At 39.9% G+C, this 17118-nt stretch overlaps 1 protein-coding gene across 1 annotated transcript in view; it reads left to right on the top strand.

Moving 5' to 3' along the window:
- The window catches only part of GFPT1 (glutamine--fructose-6-phosphate transaminase 1), a 73041-nt gene that overhangs the window by 27276 nt on the left and 28647 nt on the right, over positions 1 to 17118 (top strand). Inside the window, exons 7-9 of the mRNA XM_053588891.1 lie at positions 173 to 234; positions 2413 to 2492; positions 7315 to 7420. Of these exons, the coding sequence (XP_053444866.1) occupies positions 173 to 234; positions 2413 to 2492; positions 7315 to 7420 (248 nt within the window). The remainder of the gene's footprint in view (positions 1 to 172; positions 235 to 2412; positions 2493 to 7314; positions 7421 to 17118) is intronic.

Here is a 17118-nt window from a genome sequence, read left to right as displayed (position 1 = left end):
AAAAATGGAAAGTTAATAGTTGTGTACAATTAGTAGGACAGAGACATAAACTATTGCAGAAGAGTACTTGTATAAACAAATATTTTTATGCTAAAGGCAGTATGTTTTGGGCATTTCACAATTGCTGATCAATTGAAATAAATATTGCTAATGCAATTTTTTGCTTTCATAGGAAGGTGCTTTTGCACTTGTATTTAAAAGTGTTCATTTTCCTGGGCAAGCAGTTGGCACAAGGTACATAAAAATCTAATGACTGATAATTACATGTATTTTTAAACATTTGAGTTATCTATATTTGTTCTTTAGGGACTGTAAATGCTCTTTTACTGTAAAGACTCTGCTTTCCTAGAGATATTTGTGCAAATATATTTATTTCAATATGCTCTCCATCTATTGTCTTACCACTCTCTCATTTAATAGAATCTCTCAATAAAGCAAATACAGTTTGACATTTATAATTGGCCTTTCATCTTTGGGGGCCACTGTGGTTACTTTATGAATTTGGATATTGAATATTCTCCAATTTCAGGTCCAAAAGATTAACTTTCTTGGCCAAATGTGGTGGCTCACACCTGTAATCCTAGTACCCAGGGAGGCCAAACCAGGTAGATTGCCTGAGCTCAAGGGTTTGGGACCAGCCTGAACAAGAGCAAGACCCCATCTCTGAAAACAGTTGGGCATTGTGGTGGGCACCTATAGTCCCAGGTACTTGGGAGGCTGAGGATCACTTGTGCCCAAGAGTTTGAAGTTGCTGTGAGCTATGATGCCATGCACGCTACTGAGGGTGACAAAGTGAGACTGTCTCAAAAAAAAAAAAAAAATTAACTTTCTCCATATATATATATATATATATATATATATATATTTTTTTTTTTTTTTTTTTTTTTTTTTTTTTTGAGACAGTCTCACCACGTTGCCCTTGGTGGAGTACTGTGGCGTCTTAGGTCACAGCAACCTCCAACTCTTGGGCTTAAGTGATTCTCTTGCCCCAGCATCCCAAGTAGCTGGGACTACAGGCGTCCAGGACAATGCCTGGCTATTTTTTTGTTGCAGTTGTCATTGTTGTTTAGCTGGCCTGGGACGGGTTCAAACCCGCCAGCCTCGGTGTATGTGGCTGGCACCATAACCACTGTGCTATGGGCACCGAGCCATTCTCCATATATATATATATATATATAAATATACATTCTAGACATTCCTAGACAGTTGTACCATTATTGCTTTTGCTGGGATATTTTGGTCTGCTCATGAATTCCTTTATAGAACAGTGAGGAGCCCTAAAATTTGTTAGGAGATATCTTTATTCTGAAGGCGGAATGACTTGGGAGAAAGTGCTAAACATTCATCTCTTGGCATTCTATCTATATACAATCTTAAGAAAGGCTTCATTTAACATTAAGAAGGGTAAAAATTTTAAATACATTGTTATAGACCAAAGGGGATTGACAAACTTTCTGGAATAGGCCAGGTAGTATGTATTTTAGGATTGAACCTACTTTCAATTTCTAGTCTCAAATTGGCTGTTACAGTGTGAAAGCAGCCAGAAAAAAATGTGTAAAAGAGTGCGCATGGCTGTGTTTCAATAAAACTTAATTTAATAGAAGTTTTATTTGTATTAAATTATAAAAAAACTTTATTTAAAAATTAATCCTTTATTTAAAAATTATTAAAGGATTAACTAATTTTTAATTGCATCCTCATAAGTGAAATATGTTTGTAATTTCCCGTTTATAATATATTTTCTCCAATTTTATTATTAGGTGTATCCAGATTAAGTAGAATGATTTTGAAGTATTTCTTTTTCTATTGTCTATAAGATTTGGCATGATCTGTTTTTTTTTTTAATTTTTTACTTTTATTTATAAATATTGTCTGTTTTTTGAGACTTTGGAAAAAAAGTTAACTGACTCCATACTGAACCTCAGAGTCAAAGCATTCTATAATAGATATACTCTTATCTAACAATGTGAATGTTACTTTCTTTGCATTATTATTATTATTATTATTGCTTAATATTTCGATGCGGCAATCGTCTGATTTCTTTTCTGAATGTATTTATTGTCATTCGTTCTTTGCGAGGTTTTTGTTTCTAGTCCTTATCTTAAACATTGTTATTATTAAATTTTAAGCCTTTTTAATTCTGTGAAGGCAAAAGTGGAAACCTAATAAACACATTTATATGTTAAAAAAAATTAGTTAATCCTAACGTGGGTCAGTTTGCTAAACAGCTGCTATAGAATGTTTTTTAAAAATTTGTTAGTACTTCTTGTGTTATATTTGAAGTTGAACTTGAGTGGAAAAATTTTAAACATCATTTGGAGAGTGGGCTGTGAGCTCATTGAATTTGAATTTTATATCGTAAGCGCATTGTTTATAAAAATGATTTAATTCTGACTAATCTTGCATTTACAGGAGAGGTAGCCCTCTGTTGATTGGTGTTCGGAGTGAACATAAACTTTCTACTGATCATATTCCAATACTCTACAGAACAGGTAAAACTACACCTAAATAATGCAATGGGGAAAATATATGAATTGACCGCAATAGACATAAAGAATTGTTTAAGTTGAAATAAAAACCCTTTTGTTCAAAGCCACACACACCCTCATATATATATATATATTTCTATCTAGACAAGAAAAAGATTTGTTTTTGTAAGTTTTTTGATGATTAGAACTTTTTTCTGTTGTATATCTTTAGCTAGGACTCAGATTGGATCCAAATTCACTCGGTGGGGATCACAGGGAGAAAGAGGTGGGAAATGCACTCTGCATGGATGGGGAGGAAACTTATCCTCTTTTGTTCATTCTTTACTAATTCTTTGTTCTTGGAGTGGATGAATGTGCTAGGCCTCTAAAAATACGCTTATTTTATGGGGAAACATACTTTGGCATTTTTCTAATTTGCAGAATATATTTGTCTGCTTTTGGCATTAGAAGACTGCTTTTAATAATTTCGTTAAAATCTCTGGTATTTGAGAAAATAGTTCAAGTTATGTTTTTTTCTTTGTTCTAGGATACATGCTTAGAGTAGGAAAAGAAATTTGAACTAAGTGGTAGTTATTTGAATAATTTAGCCTAACGTTTAACTGAAATATGTTTAAATGGTCTTATATTTATGCATAACATTTTACATTTAGATTTGTATTTGATAACCTTTTTTTTCTATTTGATATCTTGATTGACTTTATTTGAATTTGGAATCATTGTTCTTTTTTACTGTTTGAAGTTTATTTTTGTTATAGGATTTTCAGCTATAGACTTTAGGTCATTTGACTAAGATAATTACATAGGTAAAACAATGTGCTTTCCGTGTAAAAGACAGTGAGCAGTACATTCAGGAAATTGTAACTCATATTGTATAATTCTTGATTTCTTGAAAAATATTTAGCAAAGTACTCTATAAACCTGTTAATTTTTAGATAATGGCTACATTCACTGTTTTATCCAGAGCAGTAAGTTATTTCCTCAGATAACCTTCAGTCCTGAGATATTGCTACAAATTCTTTTTTATCTTCTCCCCAAAACACTTTTTTATCTAGCTCCTAGTAGGTAAAGAATTTTACCTACTAGGAGGTGGCTCAGTGAAATTTAGAAAGAATACCCTCCTACTAGAAAGTCTGTGTAAAGAAGAGAATTTTGGCTTTTAGGCTTTTGCTGTTTTTTCCAAGTGTGACCCCTGACCAAGTAAAGCCATTTTTCTATCTGTAGGACAGGGATGATAGTAATTATATTCCAGATGAGATAACATATGGAAATACATTGTACTGATTGTGAGAATTGTATAGATGTCAAGTAAAATGTTCTTTTCATTTAAATAGGCAGTGATACCTCAAATTCTTTTAAAATTTTTAGTGTACTTTGTTACTTGAAGAATGAAATTACCAATATTTGAAGAAAGACCATAGTGAAACTCAATCCTGTTACCAAAACTAGTTGTATTAATATTTAAAATATGTATGGGCTGGGCAGAGTAGCTCATTCTGGGAAGCTGAGGCAGGAGGATCCCTTGAGCTCAAGAGTCTGAGACCAGTCTAAGCAAGAGCAAGATCCCATCTCTACTAAAAAAAGAAAAATTATCTGGGTGTTGTGTTAGTCCCTGTAGTCCCAGTGGGTTGGGAGCCTGAGGCAGGAGAATTGCTTGAACCCAGGAGTTTGAGGTTGCTGTGAGCTAGGCTGACACCGTGGCACTTTAATTAGGCTCTTTCTACCCCTCCCCATAAAAATAACATATATACTTTTACCTGTTAATTAATTCACTATTTCAGTGCACTATTTTTATTTTTTTTATTGTTTTTGAGACAGTCTTACTGTTGCCCTCGGTAGAGTGTCATGGCGTCACAGCTCATAGCAACTTCAATCTCTTGGGCTTAAGAGATTCTCTTGCCACAGCCTCCCAAGTAGCTGGGGCTACAGGCACCCGCCACAATGCCCAGCTATTTGTTGTTTTGTTGTAGTTGTCATTGTTTGGCAGGCCCAGGCTGGGTTCGAACCCGCCAGCCCCGGGGGATGTGGCGGGTGCCCTAACTGCTGAGCTACAGGTGCCGAGCCAAAATGCACTATTTTTGACATCGTTTCATGAGTGTTGTCAAACACAAAACAATTGTATAATCATGACAGTAATCAAGATATAAAACAGTTCCATCATTCAAAAAGTTCCCTCAGGCTCCCCTCTGTAGTCAACCCTGTCCTATTCCTAGCCCTTTGCAACCAATGATCTATTATTTTTCTGTGATGTTACCTTTTCTAGGATGTCATCTTATTATTAGTGTTTTTTTTTTTTTTTTTTTTTTTTTTGAGACAGTCTCACTCTGTTGCCCAGGCTAGAGTGCCATGGCCTCAGCCTAACTACCAGCAACCTCAAACTCCTGGGCTCAAGTGATCCTCCTGCCTTAGCCTCTCTAGTAGCTGGGACTACTGGCCTGGGCCATGATGCCCAGCTGATTTCTCTAATTTTAGTAGAGATGGGGTCTCACTTTGCTTAGGGTGGTCTCAAACTCCTGAGCTCAAGGAATCCTCTTGCCTAGGCTTCCCCGAGAGCTGGGATTATAGGCATAAGCCGCCTTGCCTTTATTTTTACAAGTTTGGTATCTACTCTTCCGTTGAATTTGAATGGGAACTATTTTGTTTTCATTACTTAGCAAACACCCGATAATCATAGATGATGGAGAACTTTGGATGTACTTTTTTTTTTTTTTTTTTTGCTTTTACTGTTATTTTTAATCAACACATTTTACATATTTATGGGATACAGTGTGATATTTCTTGTCTTTTTTTTTTTTTTTTTTTTTTTTTATGAGACAGAGTCTTACTTTGTCGCCTTTGGTAGAGTACCATGCTATTATAGTTCACAGCAACCTCAAACTCTTGGGCTCAAGTGATTCTCCAGCCTCAGCCTCCCAAGTAGCTGGGGTTATAGGCACCCGCCATGATGCCTGGCTATTTTTGGAGATGAGGTCTCGCTCTGGCTCAAGCTGGGCTCGAACTTGTAAGCTCAGGCATTCCAACCTCCTGGGCCTCCCAAAGTGCTAGGATTACAGGTGCGAGCCACTGTGCCAGGCATACAGTGTGATATTTCAATATATTTATATACCATGTAATGATCAAATCCGGGTAATTAGCGTATTTGGAAGTACATTTTTAAGAATAATTACTCTAAGTCTTTATATGTGAATTTTAGAGGGTAGATACAAGATGAGTTTTTGCAAGTTTATCTGTGGTATTCTCTGGCTATTGCATCTATAGTTTATAAAATCTACTCTATCCTGACTTCGAGGAAAGGTGATTTTTAAAAATATTTTATTTATATTTTCTTTACCAAATCAGAAGACAATGAAAGGTGCTTTTCTGGTCTCTGAGATGATGTTTATATAGTATTCAGATAATGGATTTCTTTCTATATTTGTTTTTTTTTTTTTTTTTTTTTTTTTTTTTTGTAGTGACAGAGTCTCACTTTATGGCCCTCGGTAGAGTGCCGTGGCCTCATACAGCTCACAGCAACCTCCAACTCCTGGGCTTAAGCGATTCTCTTGCCTCAGCCTCCTGAGTAGCTGGGACTACAGGCGCCCGCCACAACGCCCGGCTATTTTTTGGTTGCAGTTTGGCCGGGGCGGGTTTGAACCCGCCACCCTCGGTATATGGGGCTGGCGCCTTACCGACTAAGCCACAGGCGCCGCCGATTTCTTTCTATATTTTTGGCTAATTTGTTAAATTTCGGTATTCCAGTTTCAATTTTAGTTGTGAATGAGCAAAAAAGAAGAAAAAAGTGGTATTCATCGATTATTTGACAAATTAAGTAGAGATGCCAGAATTCTGAAGTGCTGGAATTAAAAAGGATATTACCATTGCAAAAGGACTATCCTTAAAAGAAGTATAAGAAAATACAATTTTAAGGAATAATTCTTGGTTTATGTATTTCCTGTCTCTAACTGTAGGTGCCACACAATATACCATGGTTAGAGAGTGGTGTGTACCTTTGAGTTTTTAAAATCAGAATTAGTGTAGGCTACAACTTGATTTTTTTTATGGTGACGTGCTATTAAAATCTGTAGAAGTTTTGTTATGAGATAATAAAAATTAGCTAGGCATGCTTGCTCATGGCTCTAATCCCAGCACTTTGGGCGGGGAGACAGGAGGATCACTTGAGGCCTGGAGTTCAAGACTAGTTTAAGCGACATAGAAACCTTGTCTCTACAAAAAATAAAAATTTAGCTGAGCACAGTGGTACATGCTTGTAGTTCTAGCTACTTGGGAGGCTGAGGCAGGAGGATTGCTTGAGCCCTGGAGTTTGGGGCTGCAGTGAGCTGTGACTATGCCATGGCACTCCACTTTTTCTTAACCCTATCTCCAAAAAAAGTTAATTTGCCACTAGTCTTCAGTTTATTTTTCTTTACACAATTCTGAGGTTTTTTCATGTAATTTTTGTGGTAAGGATAGATACATAGTCCATCAATATTTTGTATACATTTTGTATAAAGTTAAATTAATCTATAGCCTTTTATGACTCGGGCTTTAAAAAGCCAGTTGATATTAATGAATTACATGTATTTGTCTTTTGCCTGGAACAGAAATATTAAAAAATTTATAATGTATCACTGTTACCTGCCATGAATTTTTGATAGTTGCTGTTTTATTTTATACTTTTTGTATATTTTTATTGGTTTATTGCATGGAAATAAGGTGATCTACTGAGCATTTTAAAATTGCTAAAATTATTTTGTGTTGCTGTGGGCTTTTTATTGAAATATTTCTACATTGGTCGTGATTTTTCTGTGTGTTTGCCATTATATTAATTGCATATATCTGTATGCTCCAGGCAAAGATAAGAAAGGAAGCTGCAATCTCTCTCGTGTGGACAGTACAACTTGCCTTTTCCCTGTTGAAGAAAAAGCAGTGGAATATTACTTTGCTTCTGATGCGAGGTGAGTTTCCTTAGTTGACAGAAAGAGAATTTTAGTAAAACTAATTAATTATGCTATAGGAAATTGAGAAGTCGTTTTATATAAAGGTAGTTATACTATATAAAAGAACTTTCTTAATTAAATAAATATAGGTAACCCTTTTAAAGATGGGGCCATGAAAATACTTCAGAGCACATAGGTCAGTTTGCTAAGAAGAACACATATATTCTGAGACTTGTTCTGTTGTATTTATTTTAGAGCTCTTGTGTTTTTTCCTTCATCTTGCAGGAACCTTACCTAGGTTTTATGGAGTGGAGAGATTTTAGACTGGGGAGTAGACTGGCTTAGTTATTCTACCAAATATAGTATAGTTCTTTTTTTTTTTTTTTTTTTTTTTTTTTTTAATTTTTTTATTAAATCATAAGTGTATACAATGATATGGTTATGGGGCATCATACACTCACTTCATAAACCATTTGACACATTTTTATCCCAGTGGTTAACATAGCCTTTCCGGCGTTATCTCAGTTACTGTGCCAAAACATTTATATTCTACATTTACCAAGTTTCGCAAATACCCCTGTAATATGCACCACAGGTGTGATCCCACCGATTCCCCTCCCTCTACCCACCCCCCCCTTTCCCACTTCCCCCTATTGTTAAGTTGTAGCTGGGTTATAGCTTTCATGTGAGAGTCCCAAATTAGTTTCATAGTAGGGCTGTGTACATTGGATATTTTTTCTTCCATTCTTGGGATACTTTACTAAGAAGAATATGTTCCAGCTCCATCCATGTAAACATGAAAGAGGTAAAGTCTCCATCTTTCTTTAAGGCTGCATAGTATTCCATGGTATACATATACCACAATTTATTAATCCATTCGTGGATCGATGGGCACTTGGGCTTTTTCCATGACTTAGCAATTATGAATTGGGCTGCAATAAACATTCTGGTACAAATATCTTTGTTATGTTGTGATTTTTGGTCTTCTGGGTATATGCCCAGCAGAGGAATTACAGGATTGAATGGCAGATCTATTTTTAGATCTCTGAGTGTTCTCCATATATCCCTCCAAAAGGAATGTATTAATTTGCATTCCCACCAGCAGTGCAGAAGTGTTCCCTTTTCTCCGCATCCACGCCAACATCTCTGGTCTTGAGATTTTGTGATATAGGCTAGTCTCATTGGAGTTAGATGATATCTCAAAGTAGTTTTGATTTGCATTTCTCTGATGATTAAAGATGATGAGCATTTTTTCATATGTCTGAAGGCCGTGCGCCTGTCTTCTTCAGAGAAGTTTCTCTTCAAATCCCTTGCCCAGCCTGCGATGGGATCCCTTGTTTTTTTCTTGCTGATGCGTTTGAGTTCTCTGTGGATTCTGGTTATTAAACCTTTGTCAGAGTTATACCCTGCAAATATCTTCTCCCATTCTGAGGGCTGTCTGCTTGCTCTGCTTACTGTGTTCTTAGCTGTGCAGAAGCTTTTTAGTTTGATCAAGTCCCAGTAGTGTATTTTTGAAGCTGCTTCAATTGCCCGGGGGGTTTTCCTCATGAAATACTCACCCAGACCAATTTCTTCAAGGGTTTTCCCTGCATTCTCCTCTAGTATTTTTATAGTTTCATGTCTTAAGTTTAAATCTTTAATCCAATGAGAGTCTATCTTAGTTAATGGTGAAAGGTGTGGGTCTAATTTCAGTCTTCTGCAGGTTGCCAGCCAGTTCACCCAGCACCATTTGTTAAATAGGGAATCTTTTCCCCACTGAATGTTTTTAATTGGCTTGTCTAAAATCAAATAGCGGTAAGTAGCTGGATTCATCTCTTGGTTCTCTATTCTATTCCAGATATCTACTTCTCTGTTTTTGTGCCAATACCATGCTGTTTTGATCACTATCGATTTGTAGTAAAGTCTGAGGTCTGGTAGTGTGATTCCTCCTGTTTTGTTTTTATTTCTGAGTAATGTCTTGGCTATTCGAGGTTTTTTCTGATTCCATATAAAACGAAGTAATGTTTTTTCAAGATCTTTAAAATATGACAGTGGAGCTTTAATAGGGAGTGCGTTGAAAGTATATATTGCTTTGGGTAGTATGGACATTTTGATAATGTTGATTCTTCCTAGCCATGAGCATGGTATGTTTTTCCATTTGTTAACATTTTCAGCTATTTCTTTTCTTAGAGTTTCATAGTTCTCTTTATAGAGATCTTTCACGTCTTTTGTTAGGTAAATTCCCAAATATTTCATCTTCTTTGGCACTACTGTGAATGGGATAGAGTCCTTAACTGCTTTTTCAATTTGACTGTTGTTGGTGTATATAAAGGCTACCGATTTATGAATGTTGATTTTGTAACCTGAGACGCTGCTGTATTCCTTGATCACTTCTAGGAGTTTTGTAGTAGAGTCCCTAGTGTTTTCCAGATACACAATCATATCATCTGCGAAGAGCGAGAGTTTGATCTCTTCTGACCCTATATGGATACCCTTGATCGCCTTTTCTTCCCTAATTGCGGTGGCTAAAACTTCCATTACAATGTTGAAAAGCAATGGAGACAATGGGCAGCCTTGTCTGGTTCCTGATCTGAGTGGAAATGATTCCAATTTAACTCCATTCAATATGATATTGGCTGTGGGTTTGCTGTAGATAGCCTCTATCAGTTTAAGAAAAGTCCCTTCTAGACCAATTTTCTTGAGTGTTCTGATCATGAAGGGATGCTGGATATTATCAAAAGCTTTTTCTGCATCAATTGAGAGAATCATATGGTCTTTGTTTTTTAATTTGTTTATGTGCTGAATTACATTTATAGATTTACGTATATTGAACCAGCCTTGAGACCCTGGGATAAAACCAACTTGGTCATGATGTATAATTTGTTTGATGTGTTGCTGGATTCTGTTTGTTAGGATCTTGTTGAATATTTTTGCATCTATATTCATTAGTGATATTGGTCTATAATTTTCTTTTCTTGTTGGGTCTTTTCCTGGTTTGGGGATCAGGGTGATATTTGCTTCATAGAACGTGTTGGGTAGTCTTCCTTCTTTTTCTACATTTTGGAACAGGTTGAGTAATATAGGTACTAATTCCTCTTTAAAGGTTTGGTAGAATTCTGATGTGAAACCATCTGGTCCCGGGCTTTTCTTTTTAGGGAGGTTTTGTATAGTTGATGCTATTTCTGAACTTGATATGGGTCTGTTCAACATTTCCACTTGATTCTGGTTAAGTCTTGGAAGGTGGCGTGCTTCCAAGTATCGGTCTATTTCCTTCAGATTTTCATATTTCTGAGAATAAAGTTTCTTGTAATATTCATTAAGGATTTTTTGGATTTCTGATGAGTCTGTGGTTATTTTGTCTTTGTTGTTTCTGATTGATGATATTAGAGATTTTACTCTTTTTTTCCTGATTAGGTTGGCCAGAGGTTTATCTATTTTATTGACCTTTTCAAAAAACCAGCTTTTTGATTTATTGATCTGTTGTATTATTCTTTTGTTTTCAATTTCATTTAATTCTGCTCTAATTTTGGTTATTTCTTTTCTTCTACTGGGTTTGGGGTTGGAATGTTCTTCCTTTTCCAGTTGCGTGAGATGTCCCATTAAGTTGTTAACTTCTTCTCTTTCCGTTCTCTTGAGGAAGGCTTGCAGTGCTATAAATTTCCCTCTTAGAACTGCCTTTGCAGTGTCCCAGAGGTTCTGATAGCTTGTGTCTTCATTGTCATTTTGTTCCAAAAAATTGGTGATTTCTTTCTTAATCTCATCTCTGACCCAGCTATCATTCAGCATAAGGCTATTTAACTTCCATGTTTTTGTATGGGTATGCAGATTCCTGTTGTTACTCAATTCAAGTTTTATTCCATGATGGTCCGAGAAGATGCACGGAATAATTTCTATTCCTTTAAATTTACTGAGGTTAGACTTGTGACCTAAAATGTGATCAATTTTGGAGTAAGTTCCGTGGGCTGATGAGAAGTATGTGTATTCAGTTTTGTTGGGATGAAATGTTCTGTAGATGTCTGCTAAATCTAAATATTGGATGGTTAGGTTTAAATCTAAGATTTCTTTGCTCAGCTTCTTTCTGGAGGATCGATCCAACACTGCCAAGGGAGTGTTGAAATCTCCAACGATTATGGAGCTGGAGGAAATCAAGTTACTCATGTCTGTTAGAGTTTCTCTTATAAATTGAGGTGCATTCTGGTTGGGTGCATAGATATTAATAATTGAGATCTCGTCATATTGAGTATTACCCTTAACAAATATGAAGTGACCATTCTTGTCCTTCCTTACTTTTGATGGTTTAAAGCCTACTGTATCTGCAAATAAAATTGCAACACCTGCTTTTTTCTGATTACCATTTGCCTGAAATGTGGATGACCATCCTTTCACCCTGAGTCTGTATTTGTCTTTTAAGTTGAGATGTGACTCTTGTATGCAACAAATATCTGGCTTAAGTTTTTGTATCCAGTCAGCTAACCTGTGCCTCTTTAGAGGACAGTTTAAGCCATTCACATTGATGGAGAGTAAGGATAAGTCTGGTGGAATTTTGGGTATCGAGTTTTTCAAAGGTCCAGTGGACATTTTTAATCCTTTCGCCAGTGTGGAAGTTGGAGTTTGATCCGAAGTTTCTGAGTGAGTTTACTTTTGTGGTATAGGATTGGGTTGGTCATTGTGGAGGATAGGTCTGAGAATATCCTGAAGAGCTGGTTTACTTATGGCAAATTTTTTCAACATATGAATGTCATTGAAGTATTTAATTTCTCCATCATAAATGAAACTCAGTTTAGCTGGATACAAGATCCTGGGTTGAAAGTTTTTTTGCTTTAGGAGATTAAAAGTTGATGACCAGCCTCTTCTTGCTTGAAAAGTTTCAGCAGAGAGATCTGCAGTTATTCTAATATTCTTACCTTTGTACGTTATAGTTTTCTTTCGCCGGGCTGCTTTGAGAATCTTCTCTTTCATGTTAACTTTAGTGAAGCTAATTATGATATGTCTGGGAGATGGCTTTTTGGGGTTGAATCGTGCTGGGGTTCTGAAGCTGTCTGCTATCTGAATTTCAGATTCTCTAGGCATGTCTGGAAAATTTTCTTTCATAATTTCATGTAGAAGGGCCTCTGTGCCCTTGGCTGCCACGTCATCAGCCTCCGAAATTCCTATAACCCTTATGTTATGTTTTTTCGAATTATCTGAGAGCTCTCTGAGTGAGTGATCCGTTTTTGCTCTCCATTTCTCTTCCTCTTTGAGAGATTGGGAGCGTTCGAAGACTTTATCTTCAATGTCAGAAATCCTTTCTTCTGCTTGCTCCATTCTGTTACTGAGGGATTCTACTGTATTTTTCATATCTTTGAGGGCTGTAAGTTCTTGTTTCAGTGTGTCTAAGTCTTTGGTGGTTTTGTCTTTAAATTCGTTAAATTCTTGAGACAGTTTTTGAATTTCTCCACGAATTCCTAATTCCATTTTATTAATCTTGTCTGCAAACCAAATTCTGAATTCGACTTCTGACATCTCAGCCAGTTGTTTATGAATGGGATCTTCAATCACATCTGCCGTATCTTTTCTTGGGGGGGTTGATCTATTCTGGTTATTCATGTTACCAGAGTTTTTCCGCTGATTCCGCCCCATGGTTTACTCCCTTTGGTTTTTCCCCTGAGGTTTTATCGAGGGCCCGTACAGTGTTGTGGCCTGAGAAACTGGGGCCCTGTCTGGTGTGGTGGAGCAAAGTGGTTCTGTCTTGTTTTCAGCTGGTTTCTGTTCTATCCTATTGCAACTTCTACTCTGGCTTGAAGTCTCAGCTGTGTGGAAAAATCAGCAATTAAGTCACCCCGCCTGCCCACCTCTGGCCCCAGTTGGAAAAGGAGAATCAAACCTTCCTACAATCGCACACCCAGGGTACCACCTGAAAAGTCCTCAGTCTATTAGCCCAGTTCAAAAGGTCCGAATCAACTGTCTCAATCGGCACTTGTCTCAGGTGGAAGGGTTCAAGAGGTCTCTGGGAACTGGATCACAGGGGCCTGGTGACTCCTCTGAGACAGCTCACTCCAGTGCAGCGTGGAGTCAGGAGGAGCCACCCCGCAAACAGAGCAGTCTGGGAAGGTTGACGTCTCCTTCCCCACTTTGCCCCTCCGTCGGACCCAGTCACTGGTATCTCTGCAGATGGCTAACCCAGTTGCCTGCAGTGAACAGACACTCCAGGGGTTTGCACCTGCCTGAATCGCGAGGAAGTCTGCCAGGCCCCCGCAGACTGCCGCTATCTAGCAGGAGGAGATGGGGCCTGACATCTTTGAGTGTTTGATGCAGGTGATGGGAAGGAGGTGTTCACTCAGGCTTAGCCCCGTCCCTGATGGATGCTGCTAACAGAACAGAACAGAACAGACAACTTTGTGAGGTTCTGTCTCTGTTCCTGTCGTCGCCTACAGGAGACGGGCTGTTTTGAGTTCAAACGTCTTTGCTGCTGGAGAATTGCGTCTGAACACCTCTCTGGGTCGGCCCCGCCCTGGAGGCTTCTGGGTTTGTGAGTCGTGACACAGGTGGCCTCCTCTGGTTGCCCAGGGAGACGGGGGTGTGGCCTCAGAATATCCAGAAGTGAGCGTTCTGCCGTTAAAGAAAAAACGGCTGTTGATCTACCTCCAGGGAACTGCTGCTCTGGTGTGGGCACTCAGGCGACCCTTTTCTCCTCTGTCCCGCGCCCCAGAGTCAGCACTGAGCGGCCGCAGTTTGTGCTGGGTCCACACCCCTTAAGAGATCCCCCAAGAATCAGAACTCTTGGGGGATGGGCGCCCAGACCCGGATTGGGAGTGGGGCGGGGGGAAGCTAGAGTTTCATTCAGTTTCACGCAATACTACGGTCCGGGGAGGGCTCCTGCACTGCACCGCAGGGAAGTGCCGCCAAGGCTTGATTTCCCCTCAGCGGAGTGCCCTCTCCTCGCTCACGTATCCCAGAGTCAGCGCTGACCTGACGCAGCTCCGGCACTGTGCACTCCCCTCGAGAAATCACCCAAGGAGCCGAACTCCGGAGGGATAGGCCCTCAGACCCCGAGTGAGAGTAGGGGCTCTCAGCTCTCAGCGGGGAGGCCAGAGTCTTATTCAGTCTTGTGCCCGGGGAGGGCTCCTGCACTGCACTGCAGGGAAGTGCCGCCAAGGCTTGATTTCCCCTCAGCGGAGTGCCCTCTCCTCGCTCACGTATCCCAGAGTCAGCGCTGACCTGACGCAGCTCAGGCACTGTGCACTCCCCTCGAGAAATCACCCAAGGAGCCGAACTCCTGGGGGATAGGCCCTCAGACCCCGAGTGAGAGTAGGGGTTCTCAGCTCTCAGCGGGGAGGCCAGAGTCTGATTCAGTCTTGGGCCCCGTATGCCCGGGGAGGGTTGGTGCACTGCACCGCAGGGAAGTGCCGCGAGGCGTGACTCCCCCTCAGCCCGGTGCCCTCTCCTCACTCGGCGCGCCTCAGAGTCAATGCTGACCAGACGCAACTCGGGGACTGTCCACTCCCCTTGAGAAATCACCCAAGGATCCGAAGTCCTGGGGGACAGGCCTCCAGACCTCAGTGGGCGGGAGGGGAGCGCCGGGGATTCAGGGTTGCCGGCAAAGGATTCCCAAAGTTTTATTCAGCCCTATGTCCGGCAGGAGAACGCCAGGGCACCCCAGTAGGGGAGGTAGGTCCAGTTTTTAGAAGGTCTCTCCCGTGGAGTGTAGTGGGAGGGGCTTTAATTTCTGCCCACTTGTTCAATTGTGGGGCTACAGAGCCAGTCTCATGGGGGAGGGGGACTCCCGTCCGCTTGGTGGTGGATTTTGTACCTTTTGTTTGCGTCCTTGTGATCACAACTTGCCTCAGCGGTGTTGATGTGCGTTCTTCAGCCTTCTCTCTTGGTGAGGCTCAAGTCCACCAGGATACTTACTAAATTCCTGTCCCTTAACTCTCCTTCTGGACGGGAGCCTTTGTTGAAAGCTGGCTTCAGTCCGCCATCTTGTCTCTCAGTCCTATAGTATAGTTCTTAAACTGTTGTAGTTTTAGTCTAACGTGGACTTTTATTTTACATTTAGAATTGATTTTTAGTATAATCACTTTTAGAAAGGAATTGTACTAGATAAAAACGTTTTGGGAGAAAATCTAGTGGGATGTGTAGAAGCATTTATAAATGGAATCATAATAGTAATAAGGATAAAATGAAATTGCTCACATTGCCAACAAGTATTTGAGTCATTCACTGTGCCTGAAAATAAGAGGAAATAATAAAAATAAGAAATGACAAGGAGGCGGAGCAAGATGGCAGCCGAGTAACAGCTTCCTTGCATCTGGGCACTGTGAGTCTGGGGAGATAGGACTCCAGGCATCTCTGGCTGGTGGGATCTGCCTATCATCACCCCTGAGAGGATACAGGGAGTCAGCGAGAGACTTCTGGACCCCAAGAGGAGGACTAAAACAGTGGAAAACCGGCAAGTGGTCGCGTGTGTTCAATCCGTCTAAACCTGCCCGCAACTGTAAGTTCAGTAGCAGCGAGACTGCAAACCAGAAAGGCCTTGCCTGTGAACTGTTTTGGTGTCTTTGGACTTGGCACTCAGCTGAACTGCCTTGGGGAGAGCCTGAGCGGGAGTGCGGAGAACTTTGGCCTTTGTCTAGGGCCCCAGTCTGAGCCGCTGAGGCAGACGGAGCTAATAGTGTTTGGCTCTGGGTCACAGGCAGCCATTGTGAGCGATCTGCCCCGGCAAGCTCCGCCCTCAGGGTCGCAGAGCTAGAATTGGGTGGGAGCTGGTAACCCAGCGACCAAGTAGCCTAAGGGCGGGATCTGAGCTGCCTTGCAGCCCTAACCCTCGGGGGCAGAGGGAGACCAGTTTTGGCACACTGGGTAAGTGGATAGCCACTTCAGCAGTGATTCCAGTGACAAGCACTTCCCTGGGAAAGCTTCTGCTCAGCAAGTGAACAAGCGCAAAGTGCCTTTTAAGTGGGCTGAAGAGAGATTTAGGGTGTCTACCTGCTGGGGTTTGAGAAACTAGCAGCCTCCAGTCGTATCAGAACTGTGATTAACATCTCATACCCCAGAAGACCACGTGTTGCCCAGACAATATTCAATAACATATACATACTGCTTTGTTTTTGGTTGTGTCCTTTTTTTTTTTTTTTTTTTTTTTTTGGTTTGGTTGTTTTTTTTGTTTATTTTCCTGTTGTGGATTGTTGTTTTGTTTTTTAAGTTCAACCTTTTCCATACAGATCCTTTTTCTTTCTCAGTTTTTCTAGTTTAATTATAATTTCCCATGCTGCCTATTTCAATAATTAGAACTTCATTTTTGTTAGTGTTTCTACCAGTATTATTTGGTTTTTACAGCAAATTTTATCCCGTAAAGTTTTCTGTTTGCTTGTTTTGGTTTGATTTATAGCATTTTTGTCTTTCCTCTCTACTTGGTGGATGTGAGGTACTGTGTCTGATCAGGTTAGCAAAGAGCTGCTGGTCTCAAGGGAACCACCCAACTGGGCACCCCCAGAAGGTGGTTTTTTTTTTTTTTAAGGTTGTATCAAAGTACCCTACTGTACACCTATATTGCTCTGTCTCCCTCTTTCTGTGCCTCTCTTCTTTTTGTCAATATTCCTTTTACCCACCCCCTCTCCTTTCTCTATTTTTCTTTTTTTTTTTCTTATCACTTGGTCCTCCTTTCTTTCATCCCTTTTTTGCTCTTCAACCTTCTCACCCTTCTGGTCCTGTAACCCTTAGTCAGCAGGCACGAGAACTTAAAGAGCAAGAGGAAGTGA

This window comes from Nycticebus coucang, chromosome 4 (assembly GCF_027406575.1).
Source record: "Nycticebus coucang isolate mNycCou1 chromosome 4, mNycCou1.pri, whole genome shotgun sequence".
Taxonomy (NCBI): Eukaryota; Metazoa; Chordata; class Mammalia; order Primates; family Lorisidae; genus Nycticebus; species Nycticebus coucang.
The sequence above is the reverse complement of the archived record's forward strand: the minus strand, read 5'-3'. Positions and strand labels throughout refer to the sequence as shown.